General features: G+C 43.4%; 2 protein-coding genes across 6 annotated transcripts in view; one reads left to right on the forward strand and one right to left on the reverse strand.

The window, feature by feature from the left end:
• Positions 1–17,878, forward strand: part of LOC148122889 (beta-1,3-galactosyltransferase 5-like) — a 61,385-nt gene extending 43,507 nt beyond the window's left edge. For 4 of the 5 annotated variants that reach the window (XM_087898721.1, XM_087898724.1, XM_087898723.1 and 1 more), the window contains one exon: positions 13,535–17,878. In XM_087898721.1, coding sequence (XP_087754847.1) covers positions 13,535–14,461 — 927 coding nt within the window. In that variant the 3' untranslated portion in view covers positions 14,462–17,878. The remainder of the gene's footprint in view (positions 1–13,534) is intronic. The other variant, XM_087898725.1, reaches the window with a different exon arrangement.
• The window catches only part of LOC125392825 (beta-1,3-galactosyltransferase 5), a 580,132-nt gene that overhangs the window by 176,916 nt on the left and 382,731 nt on the right, over positions 1–20,485 (reverse strand). The window lies entirely within an intron of this gene.

A 20,485-nucleotide genomic window follows, 5' to 3' on the forward strand; every position in this document is an offset into this window, starting at 1 on the left:
TAGCTTTCCCTCCATACACTGCACTGTTACCCAACAGGCCATCTTGGATGCCCCGTCTCTACTCATTGACTTCCTGGAGTAGGAACATCCGCATGTGAGACTTCACTGGTCTGGGTCCTACCCACCCGGTTTAGGTAAAACTCCTTGACCCAGCCAGTCATGGGAGGTCAGATGTGTGCTTACACTGCTCTTTAAGAAAAAGACATTGACCTCTGAGTAACGTGTCCCTGACTGTGCTCATTATCCTAGAGACAAGGCTTGGGATGTAAGCAAGGAGCTTGGAGCAAGGCTCTTATTCTTTGGACTCTCCAGTTATCCCATGGATAGGAAATTTCCATTTAAAACAGGAAGGATGGTGCCCACAAAGGCTCTTGAAAATGTGGGGCACAAGGGGCAGAACCAAGCTGGCATCCCTGAGTACCCTTGTGGATGCTACCGCATTGTAGTTGGAAGAAGTCAGTTACCCTGTTCTCCATGTGATGAGGGATTCAGGACGGAGGTGTGGAGCATGACACACCATTCTGGGATTGAACTGGAATGACAACATCTCTCTCTCTCTCTCTCTCTCTCTCTCTCTCTCTCTCTCTCTCTCTCTGTGTGTGTGTGTGTGTGTGTGCATGTGCGTGTGTGTGTGCATGCATGTTTGTGCATGCGTGTGTGTGAGTGTGTATGTGTGTATGTGTGTGTGTGTGTGTGTGTGTGCGTATGCGTGTGCATGTGGAGACCAGAGGTCAACTCCAGGTGTCATTCTTCACTCCTGGAACTTATCAAATATGCTAGGCTGGTTAGCCAGTGAGCCCCAGGCATTTGCTGTCTGCACCTTCCCAGTGTTTGAATCAGCAGTGTATGTCACCATGCCCAGCTTTCTTCTGAAGATGGGACTCAGGTCCTTGTACTTGCACAGCTGAACCAGCCTTGTGAGCAGTCTTCTGATTCCAAGTTCGTGGTTCCCTCCATCCTAGTTGTATACTGGGATTCCTGTACCTGAGTCTGCTGCCTCAGTGCTCGTTCATAATGGAAATCAAATAGCCTTTGGCATGTGATTGACTGACTCAGTAAGTTATGAAATATTGCAAGAGCCAATGTGCAAACTCTCAGGGATCAAGCGTCCTGCCAGCTTCTATTCTCTCGCCAATTGATGTGAGGTTTGGATTGGACTGAAAGAGCAAACCCAGTTTTCTTCCCGCTGCCTATGTTATGACACACAGCAACACAAACTGCACTGTGGGGGAAAAAATCAAATCTGTGGCCAAATGAATTTGGATAGTTCTGGAGAAGATACTAAAATTTCGGAGATTTATTTCTAATTGTGATAAAGGTATTAGCATATATTATATAATTTTTGTAGGTGTGATCAAACACTCTGCTAAAAGTGACTGACGGAAGGAATTTATTTCAGCTGATGGTGCCAGGGGGCTGAGAGCTCCTTATGGGAGGCATGTCAGCAAGGATGGGAGCAGGAGTGGGGGAGCTTAGAGATCACTTCTTCAGACAGGAGGGAGAGAGGGAGAGAGGAAGAGAGAGAGAGAGAGAGAGAGAGAGAGAGAGAGAGAGAGAGAGAGAGAGAGAGACCAGGAGGTTGGAGTAGGAGATAAATCCCCAATGCCTGTCCCCAGTGATGTAAGTTCCCCAGCAAAGCTCCACCTCCTGAAGGTTCATAGCCTCCCCAAACATCACCTCCACCTGGGGACCAAGTGTTCAAGCACATGAGCCTACGGGGACATTTCTCATTCAAACCACGTTACATAGTGTGTGCATAGAACAAAAGGCACAGGTCTTAGCTGTCTGGTCCAACGGACCTTAACATAAAATCATTTCCTTGTAGCCACCATTCTGATCAAGAATAGAATGTATTTAGCTCTCCAAAATGTTCTTTGTGTCCCTCCCAGTAAATACGTCCTCACCAAAGGTAATCACTGCTCTGTCTTCCTCTAGCGTGGAAAGGTTTTTCCTGCTTCGTATAAATGTGTCCATTCTTGTGTAGCTCCTTTTTACAACACAGTGTCTGTTGTGTTAGCACATGATGCATATGCTGTTTGTATTTCACTGTGTGGGAGTTCACTTATTTGTCTTTCTGTTAGTGCGTATTTCCTGACAGCAGTATATTCCTGCTGGGCCCCCAATTTGCCCTTTCTCAAGGACTGTGAAAGTAGATCTGGACCTTTTGAACATTGTTCCAGCTCTTAAAGCTTGTCAGCAGAGGGTGAAGCTGGAGAAGCCTTGTAGAGGGAAGCGTTGTCCTAGCAGGTCAGCCCTACTGGTGTGGCAGGCTCCTATAGCGTCACAACCCCCAGCAGAAGGCAGCCCCAGTGAGGACACATCCTCTGGGTTTGCAGCAGAGTGCATCTGTGAGGTAAGTTGCAAACCAGGCAAACCAGAGGTCTCTGACTCTCTCCGTCTCTGTCTCTCTCACGTGCACGTGTGCATGTGTGTGTGTATGTGTGTGTGTTAAAACATGTTTCTGTGAAGAGCAACTGTATGGCTCTGCCTTCCCCCCATGGTCCAGATCTCAGCCTGGGGCTGTGAGGTTTAGCCTGGCTGTGCTTCTCAGTCTGGGATGAGCAGTGACTCTTCTCAGTCCTCCAGAGTTCTCTTCTTCCTCTGGTTAATCTGGCACTGTTCACATCTGCCCCCAACGCAGCAGCTTCTTTTGTATTAATTTTCTGTTTGCAAATAATTCAGTGGCTTCTCTCTCTTGTTTGGATCCAGAGGCATTTTTGGCAGTTCTAAGCCATGCTACTATGAATGTTCTGGGCCGTGTCTCTTGGTGTCCACCAGTAGTCATTTCTGTTGGATATGATTAGGAGATGTTTGCTGAGTTGTGACATGTGTGTTGTCCTTAGGTGGATGGTGGATGCTGCCAAGGCAGGCGGGCCTTTTCTAAGTGTTTCTTCTTCTTCTTCTTCTTCTTCTTCTTCTTCTTCTTCTTCTTCTTCTTCTTCTTCTTCTTCTTCTTCTTCTTCTTCTTCTTCTTCTTCTTCTTCTTCTTCTCCTCCTCCTCCTCCTCCTCCTCCTCCTCTCCTTCTCCTTCTCCTTCTCCTTCTCCTTCTCCTTCTCCTTCTCCTTCTCTTCTTCTTCTTCTTCTTCTTCTTCTTCTTCTTCTTCTTCTTCTTCTTCTTCTTCTTCTTCTTCTTCTTCTTCTTCTTCTTCTTCTCCTCCTCCTCCTCCTCCTCTCCTTCTCCTTCTCCTTCTCCTTCTCCTTCTCCTTCTTCTTCTCTTCTTCTTCTTCTTCTTCTTCTTCTTCTCCTTCTTCTTCTTCTTCTTCTTCTCCTCCTCCTCCTCCTCCTCCTCCTCCTCCTCCTCCTCCTCCTTCTTCTTCTTCTTCTTCTTCTTCTTATTATTATTATTATTATTATATTACTTTAAAAAATACCTGTCCAAATTCCCACTTTCTCCCTTCCTCCCATTTTCCTCCCACTCCCTCCACACACTCTCCTCCCACCCCCTCCAATCTTAAGAGAGGGCAAGGCACCCTGCCCTATGTGAAGTTCAAAGCCCTCCCCACTACATCCAGCTTGAGCAAGGTTTACATCCAAAGGGAATAGGATTCCTAAAAAGCCAGTTTATGCAGTAGAGACAAATCCCAGTGCCATTGTCATTGGCCCCTCAGTCTGCCCTAACTGCCAACCACATTCAGAGGGACTAGTTTGATCCCATGCTTGTTCATTCTCAGTCCAGTCGAAGTTGGTGAACTCCCATTAGCTCAGATATATTGTCTCAGTGGGTGAACCCTTCACAGTCTTGACTTCCTTGCTCATACTCTCCCTCTTTCCACTCTTCAACTGGACCTTGGGAGCTCAGGCCGGTGCTCCGATGTGGGTCTGTCTCTGTTTCCTTCTGTTGTTAGACGAAGGTTCTATGGTGATATTTAAGATAATTTTCAGTCTGACTACAGGGCAAGTCCAGTTCAGGCACCCTCTCTATTGCTTTAGGGTCTTAGCTGGAGTCATCCTTGTGGATTCCTGAGAATATTTTCTAGAGCCAGGTTTCTTACTAACCCCAAAATGACTCCCTTAATCAACATATCTCTTTCCTTGCTCTCATATTTATCCTTCCTCCATCTTAACTATCCCATTCCCTCAAACTCTCCCCAACCCTCTCCTTCTCCCCTCCTCTTCCCTTACTCCCCTTCCTTCTACTCCCCGCCCCCAAGCTTCAAAATTTTGTTAGGCAATCTTGTCTGCTTCCAACTTCCAGGTTCCAATTTCCATATATAAACATTAATATATATTTTTCTATGGGCTCACCTTATTACTTAGCTTCTCTAGGATCAATAACTATAGGTCAATGTCCTTTGTTTATGGCTAGTATCCACTAATGAGTGAGTACATACCATATTCATATTTTTAGGCCTCAGTTATCTCACTCGGGATAGTGTTTTCTAATTTCATCCATTTGCATGCTAAATTCAAGATGCCATTGTTTTTTTTGTTTTTGTTTTTGTTTTTGTTTTTGTTTTTTACTGCTGAGTAGTACTTTAATGTGTAGATGTGCCACACTTTCTTTATCCATTCTTCCATTGAGGGGCATCTAGGTTGTTTCCAGGTTCTGGCTATGACAAATAATACTGCTATGAACATAGTTGAACAAATGTCTTTGCAGTATGATTGAACATCTTTTGAGTATATGTGCAAGAGTGGTATTGTTAGGTTCTAATGTATGTTGATTTCCAATTTTCTGAGAAACTGCCATACTGATTCCCAGAGTGACTGTACAAGTTTGCTTTTCTACCAGCAATGGAGGAGTGTTCATTCCCCTCACTCTATATCCTCTACAGCATAAGCTATCATTGGTGTTTTTGATCTTAGCCATTCTGACTGGTGGAAGATGGTACCTCAGAGTTGTTTTGTGTAGCGAATGTTCCACGCCACAGGGTCTGCATCACCACCCACCTGGTATGGACCACAACTCCATACCTTACACGAGCTGGATAAAGTCCTAGGGGTTAAAACACAAGACGTACACAACACAGATAGAGAGTTCACGTCATCCTCAAGAGGACAATGCCCGTTTATTCAAACTTAATCCAGGGCTAAATACTTTGGTCCCAGAAGTGGAGAACCTCCTCCCAGCCAGAGGGGGCTGGGGAAACTGGTGCCGAGTGAGCTTCTCCACAGGCAGGTGGGCAAGGAATGTAGGGCAGTGACAGACAGGTGAGGGATCTTGGCGCCTGGGCTCTTCCAGGCAGGTTGAGAAATTACCATTCTAAAGTGATATAGAGCCCTAGGCTATTATATCAGGCTATAGCAGAACAGGCATGGAACTTAGCAGGAAGCTTAGCTGGTTGCCAAAACAGTCCTTGATTTGCATCCCAGAGAGCAAGGGAAGGCCTGTGCCTTATCGTTTTGATTTGCATTTCCCTGATGGCTAAAGATTTTGAACATTTCTTTAGGTGTTTTTCGGCCATTTGAGATTCTTTTGTTGAAAATTCTCTGATTAGCTCTGTACCCCATTTTTTAGTTGAATTATTGAAATTTTGGTGTCTAATTTCTTGAGTTCTTTGTATATTTTGGAGATCAGTTCTTTGTCTCATGTGGGGTTGTTAAAGATCTTTTTGCATTCAGTAGGGTGCCTTTTTGTGTTATTGACAGTGTGCTTTGCTTTACAGAAGCTTCTCAGTTTCATGAGGTCCCATTTATTTATTGTTGCTCTTATTGACTGTGCTACTGCGGTTATATTTAGGGAGTGGTCTCCTGTGCTCATGCATTGAAGGCTACTTCCCACTTTCTCTTCTATCAGGTTCAGTGTGGTCAGATTTATATTGAGGTCTTTAATACATTTCAACTTGAGTTGTGTGCATGGTGATAGATATAGATCTATTTTCATTCCTCAACAGGTTGACAACCAGTTATGCCAGCACCATTTGTTAAAAGTGCTTTCTTTCTTTCATTGTATAATTTTAGCTTCTTTGTCAAAAATCAGGTGTTCATAGGTTTGTGCATTGATATCCGGGTCTTCTATTTGATTCCATTGGTCAACGTCTTTGTTTTTATGCCAATACCAAGATGTTTTCATTAGTATAGCTCTGTAATAGAGTTTGATGTCAGGGATGATAATGCCTCTGGAAGGTCCTTTATTGTATAGGATTGTTTTGGCTATCCTGGGTGTTTTGCTTTTCCATATAAAGTTGATTATTGTTCTCTCAAGGTCTGTGAAGAATTGTTCTGGGATTTTGATGGGGATTGCATTGAATCTATAGATTGCCTTTGGTAGAATTGCCATTTTTACTATGTTGATCCTTCCTATCCAAGAGCATGGGAGATCTTTCCATTTCTGGTATCTTCCTCAGTTTCTTTCTTCAAAGACTTAAAGTTCTTGGCAAATAGGTCTTTCACTTATTTGGTTAGTGTTATCCCCAAGATACTTTATGCTATTTGTGGCTATTGTGAAAGGTGATGTTTCTCTGATTTCCCTCAGCTTCTTTATCCTTTGTGTATATGAGGGCTACTGATTTTTTGGAGTTTATCTTGTATCCTGCCACATCACTGAAAGTATTTGTCAGCTGTAGGCATTCTCTGGTAGAGTTTTTGGGGTCACTTACGTACGCTATCATATCATCTGCAAATAACGAAAGTATGACTTTATCTTTTTCACTTTGAATCCCTTTAATCCCCTTATGTTGTCTTATTGCTATTGCTAGAACTTCAAGCACTAAGTTGAAGAGATATGGAGAGAGTGGACAGACTTATCTTGTTCCTGATTTTAGTGGAATTGTTTTGAGTTTCTCTCCATTTAATTTGATATTAGCTGTTGGTTTGCTGTATACTGCTTTTATTATATTTAGTTATGCTCCTTGTATCCCTAACCTCTCCAAGACCTTTATCATAAAGGGGTGTTGAATTTTGTCAAATGCTTTTTCAGCATCTAATGAAATGATCGTATGTTTTTTCTTTCAGTTTATTTATAATATGAATTACGTTGATAGATTTTCATATGTAGTGATGAGGCGAGCAGGCCCACTTTTTGTCTTGCCCTGCTCCCACATGGCTAGTTTTACCCAAAATAATTACAAAGAAACTGTATTCATTCAAACACTGCCTGGCCCATTAGCTCTAGCTTCTTACTGGCTAACTCTCACATCTTGATTAACCCATTTCTAATTAATGTGTATAGCACCACGAGGTAGTGGCTTACCAGGAAGAGTTTAACCTACATCCATCTTGGGCTGGAGCTTCATCATCTGCCTCATTGCCTTCCTCCCAGCATTCTGTTCTGTCTACTCTACCCACCTATGTTCTGACCTATCAGGCCAAGCAGTTTCTTTATTAATTAACCAATAAAAGCAACACATAGAAAGAAGACCCACCTACATCATTCATATGTTGAACCAGCTGTCCATCTCTAGGATGAAGCCTACTTGATCATAATGGATGATTTTTTTTATGTGTTCTTGGATTTGGTTTGCCAGTATTTTATTGAGAATTTTTGCATCATATTGAGAATTATGAATTTTGTTCATAAGTGAGGTTGGTCTGTAATTCTCTTTCTTGGTTGAGTCTTTGCACAGTTTTGGTATCAGAGTAACTGTAGATTCATAAAATGAGTTTGGCAGTGATCATTCTGTTACTATTATGTGGAACACATTGAGGAGTATAGGTATTAGCTCTTCTTGGAAGTTCTGGTAGAATTCTGCACTAAAACCATCTTGCCCAGGGCTTTTTTTGCTTGGGAGGTTTTTGATGACAGCTTCTATTTCCTCGAGACTAATAGGCCTATTTAAATTGCTCACTTGGTCTTGATTTAATTTTGGTATATGGTATCTATCTAAAAAATTGTCCACTTCTTTTACATTTTCCAATTTTTTGAGTACAGGTTTTTTTAGTAAGACCTAATGATTCTCTGAACTTCCTCAGTATCTGTTGTTATGCCTCCCCTTCTCATTTCTGATTTTGTTTATTTGAGTATTCTCTCTCCACCTTTTGATTAGTTTGGATAAGGGTTTGTCAGTCTTGTTAATTTTCTCAAAGAACCAGTTCTTTGTTTCATTGATTATTTTTATTGTTTTCTGTGTTTCTCTTTTGTTGAATTCAACCCTCAGTTTGATTATTTCCAGTCTTCTACTCCTCTTGGGTGAGTCTGCTTCTTTTTTTCTAGAGCTTTCAGGTGTGTTGTTAAGTCGCTAATGTGAGCTTTGTCTATTTTCTTTATGTGAGCACTTAGTGCTATGAACTTTCCTTTTAGCACTGCTTTCATAGTGTCCCATAGGTTTAGGTATGTTGTGCTTTCATTTTTGTTGAATTCAAGGAAGACTTTAATTTCTTTATTTCTTCCTTGACTTAGCGGTGGTTCAATAGTTGACTGTTCAATGTCCATGAGTTTGTAGGCTTTCTGGGGGTAGAATTGTTGTTAAATTCTCCATGGTGATCCAATAAAACACAGGTGGTTACTCCATTTTTTTTGTATCTGTGGATGTTTGCTTTGTTACTGAGTATGTAATCAATTGTCGAGAAGGTCTTTTCTGTTTGGGTGGAATGTTTTATAGATGTCTGCTAAAGTCCATCTGATTCATTACATCTGTTAGTTCTCTTATTTCTCTGTTAAGTTTCTGTCTGGTTGACCTGTCCATTGGTGAGAGAGGAGTGTTGAAATCTCCTACTATCAGTGTGTCGGGTTTGATGTGTGATTTAAGTTTTAGTAATATTTCTTTTACATATGTAGTTGCTCTTATATTAGGGGCATAGATATTCAGGATTGAGACTTCATCTTGATGAATTGTTCCTGTTATGAGTATAAAGTGTCCTTATCCATCTCTTCTGATTGACTTTAGTTTGAAATCAATTTTGTTAGGTATTAGGATAGACATACCCACTTGTTTCTTAGATCCATTTGATGGGAAAACCTTTTCCCATCCCTTTACTTTGAAGTAGTGCCTGTCTTTGAGGTTGAGGTGTGTTTCTTGTAAACAGAAGAGTGCTGGATCCTGTTTTTGTATCCATTCTTTTTTACCTGTGCCTTTTTATAGGTGAATTGAGTTCATTGATATTAATAACTAGTTATTGTTAACTCTGGTTATTTTTGATGGTAGTGTTTGTGTATTTCCCTTCTTTGGGTTGTGTTGGTTAGGATTATCAGACATCTGTGTAATTGTGGGTGTTGTTAGCTTCCTTGGGTTGTGATTTTCCTTCTAGTACTTTCTGTAAGGCTGGGTTTTTGGATACAAATTATTTAAAACTGTTTTTGTCATGGAATATCTTGTTTTCTCCAGCGATGGTAAACCATGGCTTTTCATTGACTTCTAAGTGTTTCTTATAGCCCACACCTACTGGAAGGTTTGAAACTTCCAATTCTTCTCATTCTTGGCAGGGCTTGTTGTTGCTGCATGTGTGTGTTCTGATTATACTCACGGTGTTTCACTATTAGTTTTGTTTTATTTCCTAATGACTACTTGTCTCAGTCAGTGTTCTGTTGCTATGAAGCGGCACCATTACCATGGCAATTCTTACAAAAGGAAACATTTAATTGGTTTAATTAATTAATTTAAACAGTTTCAGAGGCTTAGTCCATTATCCTCAGGCAGGGGGCATGGCAGCACACAGGCAGACATGGTCACTGAGAGTTCTACATCCAGATCTACAAGCAACAGGTAGAGCCCCAATGCCCACCTTTAGACACACTACCTCCAACAGGGCCATTCCTACTCCAACAGGTCACACCTCCCTCCTAATTGCTCAGATAGTACTAGCCCTAATGATCAAGCATTCAAATATATAGAATCTATGAGAGTCATTTTTTATTATTAAGTTATTATTAAATTAATTGTTTTAAAGCAATCTTTTCTCGTTTTACATACCCAGTTACCACTCCCTCCCCTCCTCCCATTCTTCCCACCTTCCCTCTTCCCCATCCCCCATCTAGGCTGAGAAAGGTATCGCTCAAAAAAGAATGGGGTCCAAAACACAAGCTCAAGCACTAGGGATAAATTCTAGTTCCACTGACAGTGGCCCCACAGACTGCCCAAGCCACACAACTGTCACCCGTATTTAGAGAGCCTAATTTGGTCCTATGCAGGTTCCCCCACTGTCAGTCCAGAGTCAGTGAGCTCTCACTAGCTCAGGTTAGCTGTTTCTGTGGGTACTCCCAATTATAGTCATGACCCCTTTGCTCATATTTTTTGCCCCTCCTTCTCTTTGGTCTCTGGGAGTTCAGCCCAGTGCTTAGCTGTGGATCTCTATATCTGCTTCCATCAGTTGCTAGATGAAGGTTCTATGATGACAATTAAGGTAGTCATAAATCTGATTATAGGGGAAAACCACTTCAGGCACCCTCTCCACTATTGCTTAGGGTCATAGCTGAGGTCATTCTTGTAAATTCTTGAGAATTTCCCTAGTGCCACGTTTCCTGCTAGCCCCTTAATGGCTCTCTCAATCAAGATATCTCTTTCTTTGTTCTCCCTCTCTGTCCTTCCCTCATCTTAACCATGCCATTCCCTCATATTCTCCTCTTCCCTTGCCTTCTCCCCTCCCCCTCTCCTTCTGGCCTCGTTTCTCTCCACTCAACTCCCAACTTTCTCAGGAGATCTTGTCTAATTTCCCTTCCCAGGGAGATCCATGTATGTCTATCTGAGGGTTTTCTTGTTATCTCGCTTCTCTGGAGTTGTGGACTGTAAGCTCTTTATCCTTTGCTTTGTGTCTAATATCCACTTATGAATGAGTGTATACCATGTTTGTCTTTCTGGGTCTGGGTTACCTCACTCAGGATATTTTTTTTCTATTTGCATAAAAGTTTCAAGATGTCATTGTTTTTCACTGCTAAGTAGTATTCCATTGTGTAAATGTACCGCATTTTTTAAATCCATTCTTTGGTTGAGAAGCACCTAGGTTGTTTCCAGGTTTTGACTATTACAAATAATGGTTTTATGAACACAGATGAGCAAATGTCCTTGTGGTATGAGTGAGAATCTTTTTGATATATGCCCAAGAGTGGTATTGCTGGGTATTGAGGTAGATTAATTCCCTGTTTTCTGAGAAACCGCCCTACTGATCTCCAAAGTGTCTGTACACCAGCAATAGAGGAGTGTTCCCTTTACCCCACATCCTGTCCAACATAAGTTATCATCAGTGTTTTTCATCTTGGTCATTCTTATATGTGTGAGGTGGAATCTCAGAGTTGTTTTGATTTGTATTTCTCTGATGACTAAGGATCTTGAACATTTCCTTAAGTGTCATTCAGCCATTTTAGATTCCTCTGTTGAGAGTTCTCTGTTTAGGTCTGTACTCCATTTTTATGGGATTATTTGTTCCTTTGATGACCAATTTCTTGTGTTTTTTGTATATTTTGGAGATTAGACCTCTGTCTAGTGTGGGATTGGTGAACAGAGGTGCTTCTGTGTTCATCACTTTTCTTGTTGTTATGACCAAATGCCTAAAGAGAATGACTTATGGCGGGGAACTTACTTTGGATCCTGACTTGAGATTATTCTCCTTTGTGACAAGAATACACACATACCACTGGGAACAGTTTGTAGCTGTGGTAGTAGGGTTTGAGGCTATTGCCCTTATCTTCTGGATCAGAAGGCAGAGAGAGGACATGAAGTGGACGGTGCCATAAACTTGACACTCATCCCCCAGGAGTCACTTCTTGTAGCTCAGCCCCATCTAATAAAGGGTTCTACGACCTTTTCCAACAGCACCGTCAGCTGCAGACCAAGAGTTCAGACACATGAGTTGTCAGGAACTCATAGTGTGAAGAGTTGCTTTTTGAGCATGCTCAATTAGAGCAGAGAAGTTTGTGGTCAGTCCTGTGCTTGCACACAGAATGTACAGCTCTCAGATCTACAGGCTGTCTAGATGTGTTGTGACATTCTTTGTCATGGAGTCACCAGAGGTCAGAGCTGAGGATCTGTTGGGGGATCTGGTCCCATCTGCTGAAAAACAAGGAGTTTGAATATCTCATCAGTGAAGGGCTGGAAGGTCCCAGAGCTGGGACCAGCATCTTGAATCCCAAGGCTGTCAATGTGGCACTGGGGGACAGCAGAGCAGGCTGTCCTGTGTGCTACATTTGTGTGGCATGGCCTCCATTTCTATGTGCTGAAAGATTTTAGAGTTTTCTTTCTTTCTTTTTCTTTTTTATATTTCATGCATGGGTGCTCTGCATGCATGCCTGCATACCAAAGGAGAGCATTAGATCTCATTATAGATGGCTGTGAGCCACCATGTGGTTTCTGGGAAATGAAATCAGGATCTCTAAAAGAGCGCCCAATGTTCTTAATGTCTGAACCATCTTTCCAGCACTCTACAGTTTTCTAAACCATGGATCTCTTCATCTATCTCATCTACCCGGCACATCAACTCATGCTGACTGAGGATTCTGTCCCCATAGCCTTTAAGTCCCCAAAAAACCAAACAGAGGTCTGCATTAATTATAAACTGATTGACCTAGTAGCTCTGGCTTCTTAATAACTTTTATAACTTATATTAGTCCATTATTCTTACCTATGTTAGACACATGACTTCGTACCTTTATCAATGAGGCAGTCACATCTTGTGTCCTCTATTTCTGGATGATGACTGCAGGCTGAAATTTCCCTCTTCCCAAAATTCTCATTGCCCCGCCTCTACTTCCTGCCTGGTTGCCCCACCTATACTTCTTGCCTGGCTACTGGTCCATCATTGTTTATTTAAGATACAAGTGACAGGGTACAGACCATTGTCCCACAGCAAACTCATATTTTTAAAAGTTCATTTTTAAGTTGTGTATATGTGTGGTTTGGTATAATGCAGTATGCATATATAATGTGTATTGTTTACACAGATTCTGATGTAGAATGGTCATCTGTCTATGTGTTACTTTCATTGGTTAAAAAGAAACTGCCTTGGCCTTTGATAGGACAGCAGCTTAGATAGGCAGAGTAGACAGAACAGAATGCTGGGAGAAAGAAGCAGAGTCAGAGAGCTGCCCGCCATGAAGCTGCCAGGTCAGACATGCTGAATCTTTCCCGGGAAGCCATGACCTCATGGTGACATACAGATTACTAGAAATGGGTTGAATCAGTATGTGAGAGTTAGCTAATAAGAGGCTGGAGGTAATGGGCCAGGCAATGTTTGAATGAATACAGTTTCTGTGTAATTATTTCAGGTAAAGCTAGCCGGGTGGGTGGCAGGAAGCAGCCTGCTGCTCCTTTTACAAGATTCACAGTTCCATTTCCTTAAATATCTATTTTTTTCCTTTGTTTTGGTACACTTTGGGTAAAATTTAGAAGTTTTTAGTTGATGAATATGGGAATTTTGCCTGCATGTTTATCTGTGCACCACATGTCTGCAGTGCCCACAGAGTCCAGAAGAGGTCGTCAGATCCACTGGATCAGCAGATACAGGTGTTTGATTGCAGGAAGTGCTCCTAACCACTGAGCGGTCTCTCTAGCCCTGTGTTGGGAACTTTCAAATACTTCTCTGTTAGTTCCTTATAAAATATAAATTCTGGTCCTGGAGCTAGGTTTGGAACACCAGAACAGAGCCCTGTGACCTCCTTGTGCTTGCATATCTGTTACTCCACCCTCTCTCTTGGGAGACCTGGCAGTTTGTCTTTGTTCTTTCAGATGGACTTCATGAAGGTGAGGCTGGTTTATGCTTTCATTCTGATGCTGGGCGCTCTTTGCTTGTACTTCAGCATGGAGCCTTTTGAGGAACCACCACATATTCTCAAGAAAGGTCACGGGAAGTTCCTCCAGCTTCCAGATATAGACTGCAAGCAGAAGCCCCCTTTCCTTGTGCTGCTGGTGACTTCGTCCCACAAGCAGCTGGCGGCTCGCATGGCCATCCGCAAGACATGGGGTCGAGAGGCAGAGGTGCAGGGGCAGCGTGTGAAGACCCTCTTCCTCCTGGGGGCCTCAGACAGCACCGATGAAATGAATGCCATAGCCCAGGAGGGCAAGCAGTACCGTGACATCATCCAGAAGGATTTCAAGGACGACTATTTCAACTTGACCCTGAAGACCATGATGGGCATGGAATGGGTCCACCACTTTTGTCCTCAGGCAGCTTTTGTGATGAAGACAGACTCAGACATGTTTGTGAATATTGGGTATTTGACTGAACTGCTGCTGAAGAAAAACAAAACCTCCAGGTTCTTCACAGGCCACATAAGGTATTATCACTCCCCCTTCAGGCATAACTTAAACAAGTGGTTTGTGAGTAAATTTGAATATCCCTGGGACAGGTACCCACCTTTTTGTTCTGGTACGGGTTATATCCTTTCTAGTGATGTGGCCAGCAATGTATACAGTGTCTCAGAGAGTGTCCCATTCCTCAAGCTGGAGGATGTGTTTGTCGGGCTCTGCCTGGCCAAGCTGAAGATCCGGCCTGAGGAACTCCACACCAAACAGACCTTTTTCCCAGGTGGCTTACGCTTCTCTGTGTGTCGCTTTCGGAAAATTGTTACCTGCCACTATGTGTCACCAAAGGACTTACTCATTTACTGGCAGATACTGGAGAACTCTCAGGAACAGAATTGCTCTGCTGTCTGAGGGGATAACCTTTGGTGATAATTTGGGAAGATCTGGGCTGGCCTTGCTAAGAACCATCAGGGGTAGAGAAGTAGGAGGAAGGCAAAGAGTGTGTTCTCAATGCCCTGCATGTACTAGAGTGGATGTATACACACACAGGTCAAGACTTGTTCCCACTTGACACCCATAGCAATAGCAGATCTCATGTACCAGGCTTATGCACTATGTTCTCAATGTTTGAGACATGCCTTCATCTGCTCATTTCAGGGCTCAGTATACATATGAAGCCATGGATGTGATCATTCCCATTTTACAGGTTAGGAGCCAGTAGCCATGGTCACTTACTTGTTCAAAGACCCCCATTCTGCAGATGGAGCAGGAATGAGGAATTAAGTGCTATTAGAATTAAGTTGGTGGCCTCCAACTGAGTGTCTCATTCTTTGGGAGAGGGTGGTAGTGGAAGAAGCTTAGTGTGGGGATGTCTTAAAGCTAACTAGCCTCCTTCAGTCTTTTTCCTGAGTCCCGTGCCCCTCAATTCCCAATCCTTCTACTTTTTAAATGCTGAGTCTGGGATGAACCAGCTTTCTCAGGCCTTTTCCCTCACTTGAATGATGTAGGGAGGCACTGAGTCTGTTAGCCACTTGGTACCCAATGCATCTTTAACATGAGACATGCACACCTGCAGACACTAGCTCACCTCTATGCTTGAAGGAAACTGGGTTGTATGACCATATAAATCAGACTGAGAAACCATAGCTGAGTCTTTTTGTATAGGCCAAATACACTGCTGAAATCCTAGCAAGGGTGACGTCTCCTCTGAGACTGTTGGGACACCTTGTCTCTGTTGTGGATGTCTTGATGGATTGATAGGGTGTCCAGTTGCAGCCCTGGAACACTTCAGATCTCAAACTCAAGGGCAGCCAGGCACAGGCATAGTCTGTATTGGTGTCCAGGAACTTTGCTGGGACCTGGGCTGGTCCAAGCTCCTGGGATGCAGAACATGGAGGTAGGCCCAGTCGAAGGGTTTTACCCAACATGTGATCCTTCCCCGGCCCTTCAAACTGAGTTTAGCACGTGCACACACAGAGATCCAGGTGTCTACATGAAGGATCCAGGCTAGTTTTATTTACTTGGGATGAGACATAGCAAATTCCTCTGATATTCTCTTTAGAGGGTGAGGTTGCCTTGATCTTTTTCTTTTGCACAATCAGTGGCAAGCTTCTCATGAGGCCAGCTGTACTATGATGGGGACATGAGCTGAAGGAGTGGCTCACAGTTGCACACCCAGAGGGTTTCTTGACCTCCAGCCTCCAGGCAGAAGTGAAACACACCCACCACCCTGCTGAGGGAGCATAGCTTTTACCATCACAGATGCACCAGTGGTCAAACCAGAGTGTCCATTGCTGGCCTCAGGGTGCTGTTTTGAAAGAACAAAGCCAGGCTTCAGATATCCTCTGGTTTCCCCACTGAGTCTGCAGCCACATGGCAGACTGAATAATTCACAAACTGTATTTAATAAGGCAGCTGTTGGGCACCACTTAAAAAATAGATGAGATGTTGCTTAGATCTTCTCCATCCCTCCATTTGGACACATTTGCTTTCTTGTACCAAATTTTGAAAATTAAGAAGTAATTTCCTGTGTTCATCACATTAGGACTGGCATCTTAGCCTTCTCTAGGCTGGGTCTCCTGGTAGACAGGATGCTTACTCCTCTCTCTGGCTGGGACTTCGGCTTGGTATAGTGGGGGAGGAGAGTTTTGTAATTATTCACAGGTCCTGAGGGGGACTTCCCTAAGGAGATGTCTGATACCAAACAAGCTGCTGCTTCTTGTGGGGGTACTAGCCTGGGAGTCCCTCCTGGCCTGGGTAAAAAGGATGAGTGGGTTAAGGTGTTTGCTGCCAAATTACCCTAGCAAATGCAATTCAGTCCTTGAGACCCACATGGTGAAAGAAGACAATTGAGTTTCACAAGCCCACGGTGGGTCTGCACAGATGTGTATGTACACACATAAATAAATGAAATGCAAACAAAAATAATCTTTACAAAGGCTCCTGCAAACATTGACTTCTGAGACTCTGTTTATTTTTATTTCTCTGTGACTCTCCATGACGTAAACCCTGTGTGTGAACACTGGCAGAGATGAATTAGAAGTAAACTCTCAATCACACCTCTAGGATTTGTGTGGTGCTTTCATTTGGCTGAGAATTTGGTAGGAAAATTCATTGGGGACTTGCCTCTTGTGTCTCCTGCCTTTTAACCTAAGTTTCAGGAATAGACAGATCCTCAAAAATGGCTTTAGATTGTTCCTGGAGGTGAAGATTGAATCTCCCCAGCTCAGAGTTGAGACGGGCTGTATGAGCCTGAGATGAACGAATTGTAATAAAGCACACTAACAATAGCAAAAGGTTTTAATCAATTAAAAGCAGCATTCTTTTAGTTTAGTCATTCAAGTCCAAGTAGAAAAATGAATTCTATGGCTAAATGTCATGTGTGTGGGGGGGATTCTTTTTGAGTTTTGGTGTTAGGGATGGGGCCCGTGACTGCACAAAGCTCTCCCCAGCCCCTGGTGATTGTTTTGCATCATACATTCTACTACCTCCATGCAGGGGTCATGGGGATCAGCTCCTGATGCCTGCAGTTTCAATGCTGTGCTGGAAGGTTAGGACTGTTAACTTGACACAACTTACAATCATGCTGCAGAGGGTTTTAACGAGAAATATCTCTTTATTATCCATTGATGTAGGAAGACTCAGCCCACTGTGGGTGACAGTGTTCCCTAGGCAGTGTGTCCTGAGCAATGTGAGAGGAGGAAGCCAGGTGAGGACAAGCAAAGATCCATGTGTTTTTCCTGTTTCTGTGAGACCATGGATGTGCCCCCTCTGCTTTAAGTTCCTGCCTTGACTTCCCTGCAATAACAGACCACACCTGGGGGTGTGAGCCAACGGAAACCCTTATTCCTGGAGCTGCTTCTAGCCAGGGTGTCTATCACAGTAACAGAAATGAAGCTAAAACAGATGCTCAGGGCATCACCTACACAGTCTCAGACCCTTTTCACACCACCACGTCCCTGGATGTCATCGCCAGTGCTACCCAAACAGAGGTGAGTCCAGAGAGCTGTGAAACCCTTCTTACATTCTGCTTTTGGAAATATCAGAGGGGGATATCGGACTCAATTCACTTGGTCACATAAGACAAAAAATACCCTCTGTGACTGGAAGCCACTCATCTGAAACTGAGGACACTTTGTGGTCAAATCTGATTTCCTAAAGGATAAAACTTAAATGTCTGTGTCATTGAATGGTGTTTGAAATTGTCATTTGCCTGTACATTGAGAAGGTTCTACAGACTGATACTCTGTTTAGGAAGCAGGTATATGTATTTATGATTTGTTATAATGGTATTTATCTTTAATAAAAGTTAAATTATAAGCAACATAATGCATGTGGGTGGTTATAATATACAGCTCCTCTGAAGTTATCCATATCTGTATGGTCTAAATTTGGCTATCTTTTTTTTTCATTGATGTTTGTGTCTGGATTTTTTTTAAAAAACTTGGCTTTGGATTTGTATGCTCAGAAAAGTATTGCTGAACAGTCTTGCTTATTTTTGAAATATAAGAGAACTTGTTTCACTCATATTTTGGAGGCAAAGCCACAGAACTCAACAGAACTCTGAAAGGCTTTCAGGGCAGTGAGCCTTGGGTGAGAAGTGAGGCATTCTTGATAATTATAAATCCAGACAGTAGGCAATCATCCTTTGGAATTCTTTTCTCTCTGGAGTACTTTTCTATTGTTTAAGCCTAAGGAATAAACCTTATGAGTTGACTGGCTGTGCCTTCGGCATCTCTGATAATTATTTGTTTTTGAGGTGCAGCTTGGATCCTCAATCTCTCATGTGTCACTCAAATGGAAATAAAGTGGAGGAACCCGAAGTGTCTCCCTTAGACTCTAGCAGGTGCCACTAATCTCATGTGCAGCCCTGGAAATCTCTGCACCCATGCTCCTCACTACTCATCTCCTCTGCAGCCTCAGAAACCAAGTTGTAAGTGGCAGGGAGGGCCACAGGGCTGTGCACACAAGTGTAGGGTTTCCTGGAGATGGGCATCATCCAATGGTTCTACTCATTCTCGTCACCAACAGCAGTCTTGCTTCTCCATGACAATGTGGGGACTGTCCGTGGTCCCCTTGAAGGCTGGTCCTGTCCCACCTGCATGCCTGCCTTGTTGCCTCTCCAGCTATGCTCACACTGTTATCTCCCATGTGCAGCTCTGGTCGCCCCTCCCTTCTAGAACATTCCCTCAGCACACAGCATGCTCGCTCTCTCTACACAGACTGTCTTCCAGGCCGCCCCCTCTCCAGTTGTGCCTGTTCTCTCTTTTTCTCTTAGTGCAAAAACTTTTTCAAAGAACAGCCTTCCCCTTGTTGTCTGTCTCCAGCTTGCTCTCCTTTTCCCATTATATCCTGACCATCTTGGTGGAGGGACAGCACCCTCCCTCTGGTAACTGCTCCTACCACATGGGGAGGCAGAATCCAACCTGTTCCTTCTTCACCTCCCAAAGCATCTCATCCCTGCATTCCTCTGCTTTATGACAGACACAGTGGGCTGCATTGGATTATTAAGAAGTCAGAAGAAGTGCTAGGACCATGGTTCAGTGAACACAGTGCTTGCTACATGATCAAGAAGACCTGATTTTGGATCCTGAGAACGTATCTAAAGCTGGGAACAGAAGCACACAATCCCAGCCTCCCTACTGTGAGATGGGAGGTGGAGACTTCCTGGACATTTGCAGGACAGGGAGCATGGTATATGAAGTGTAAACTGACACAAAGAATGTGGAATGCAAGAATATTGGTACCACAGGTATACTGTGACACGTGGAAACACACACACACACACACACACACACACACACACACACCATGACATTGGAAGTCAAGCTAGAGGAGCTTGTTTCCTTTCCATCAAATGAGTTCTGGGAATCATACTCAGGCTGTCAGGCTGGATGACCAATGCCTTTACTGGCTAAGCCATTGCACCAGCCCAGATAACTTTTTGTAGCCACAGATGGCACTGACTGGATGGGGAAACATCAGCTATCATCACAAAGACTTATTGATCTGTGCTACCCCATGGTGCAGAGCTGTTTAAGGTCCTAGAGAAAGGTGGCTCTACAATGTCCATTTTAGATTTGTTGATTATTCTGGTCTTTATAACCAACATCTGTAAACCAGGGAAAGCATCCTCTCTACCTGACATGTGCAGGTGGGAAGGGTGGGCCAGGCCAGTCCCAGCCAGTCCAAATGCTGTGTGCTCTCTCCTTCTTTAGATACGGTGTGGCTCTGCAGGCTTTGTCAGTATAAATGGATCTTGAAGGCAGTAATTAGATCTCTTTCTGTGATGAGGGCCAGGTCATTCATGCTCAATTAGATAATATTTATGTTAGTGCAGTGAACACCAGAAATTCTGGTTATTCTTCCCTCAGATAAGAGCCATGAATACCTTCTTCCTTCCCCTCTCCCTCCCTCCCTCCTTTCCTTCCCTCCTTCCACTCTGGCTTTGAACCCACAATCCCCCTGACTGACCCACCCAAGTACTAGAATTAGACACATGTATCACACTTGACAGAAATTTATTCTCCGTTAATGAAAACGACTGCTAAGGAGGCTGTGAGAGTAGAGTGTGGCTGTGGTGAGTGGAAATGGGACAGGCACCATCAGTATTCCTGAGGTGCTAGAAAAGCTCTCCAGAGAAAGCACAAGCAAATGGAGACCCAGTGACCCCCACTCACATGTGAGCTGCAGGGGCTTCTGGGGAGAGGCTAGAGTGGAAAGGCTGGTTGAATGCAGGAGCATGTTGAACCAGGGAAGAGGATGTTCAATGTAGCTAGATCAGAGTGAGAAGAGACCAGGCAGGGCTGGGCCTGCTGTGTACAGTCTGTGTCCCCTAGATTCGCATGTGGTCATGTTTGGAGGCTTTCTTAGGGTTTCCATCACTGTGAAGAGACACCGTGACCATGGAAATTCTTACAAAGGAAAACATTTAAA

This window comes from Myodes glareolus, chromosome 2 (assembly GCF_982192425.1).
Source record: "Myodes glareolus chromosome 2, mMyoGla1.1, whole genome shotgun sequence".
Classification (NCBI taxonomy): Eukaryota; Metazoa; Chordata; class Mammalia; order Rodentia; family Cricetidae; genus Myodes; species Myodes glareolus.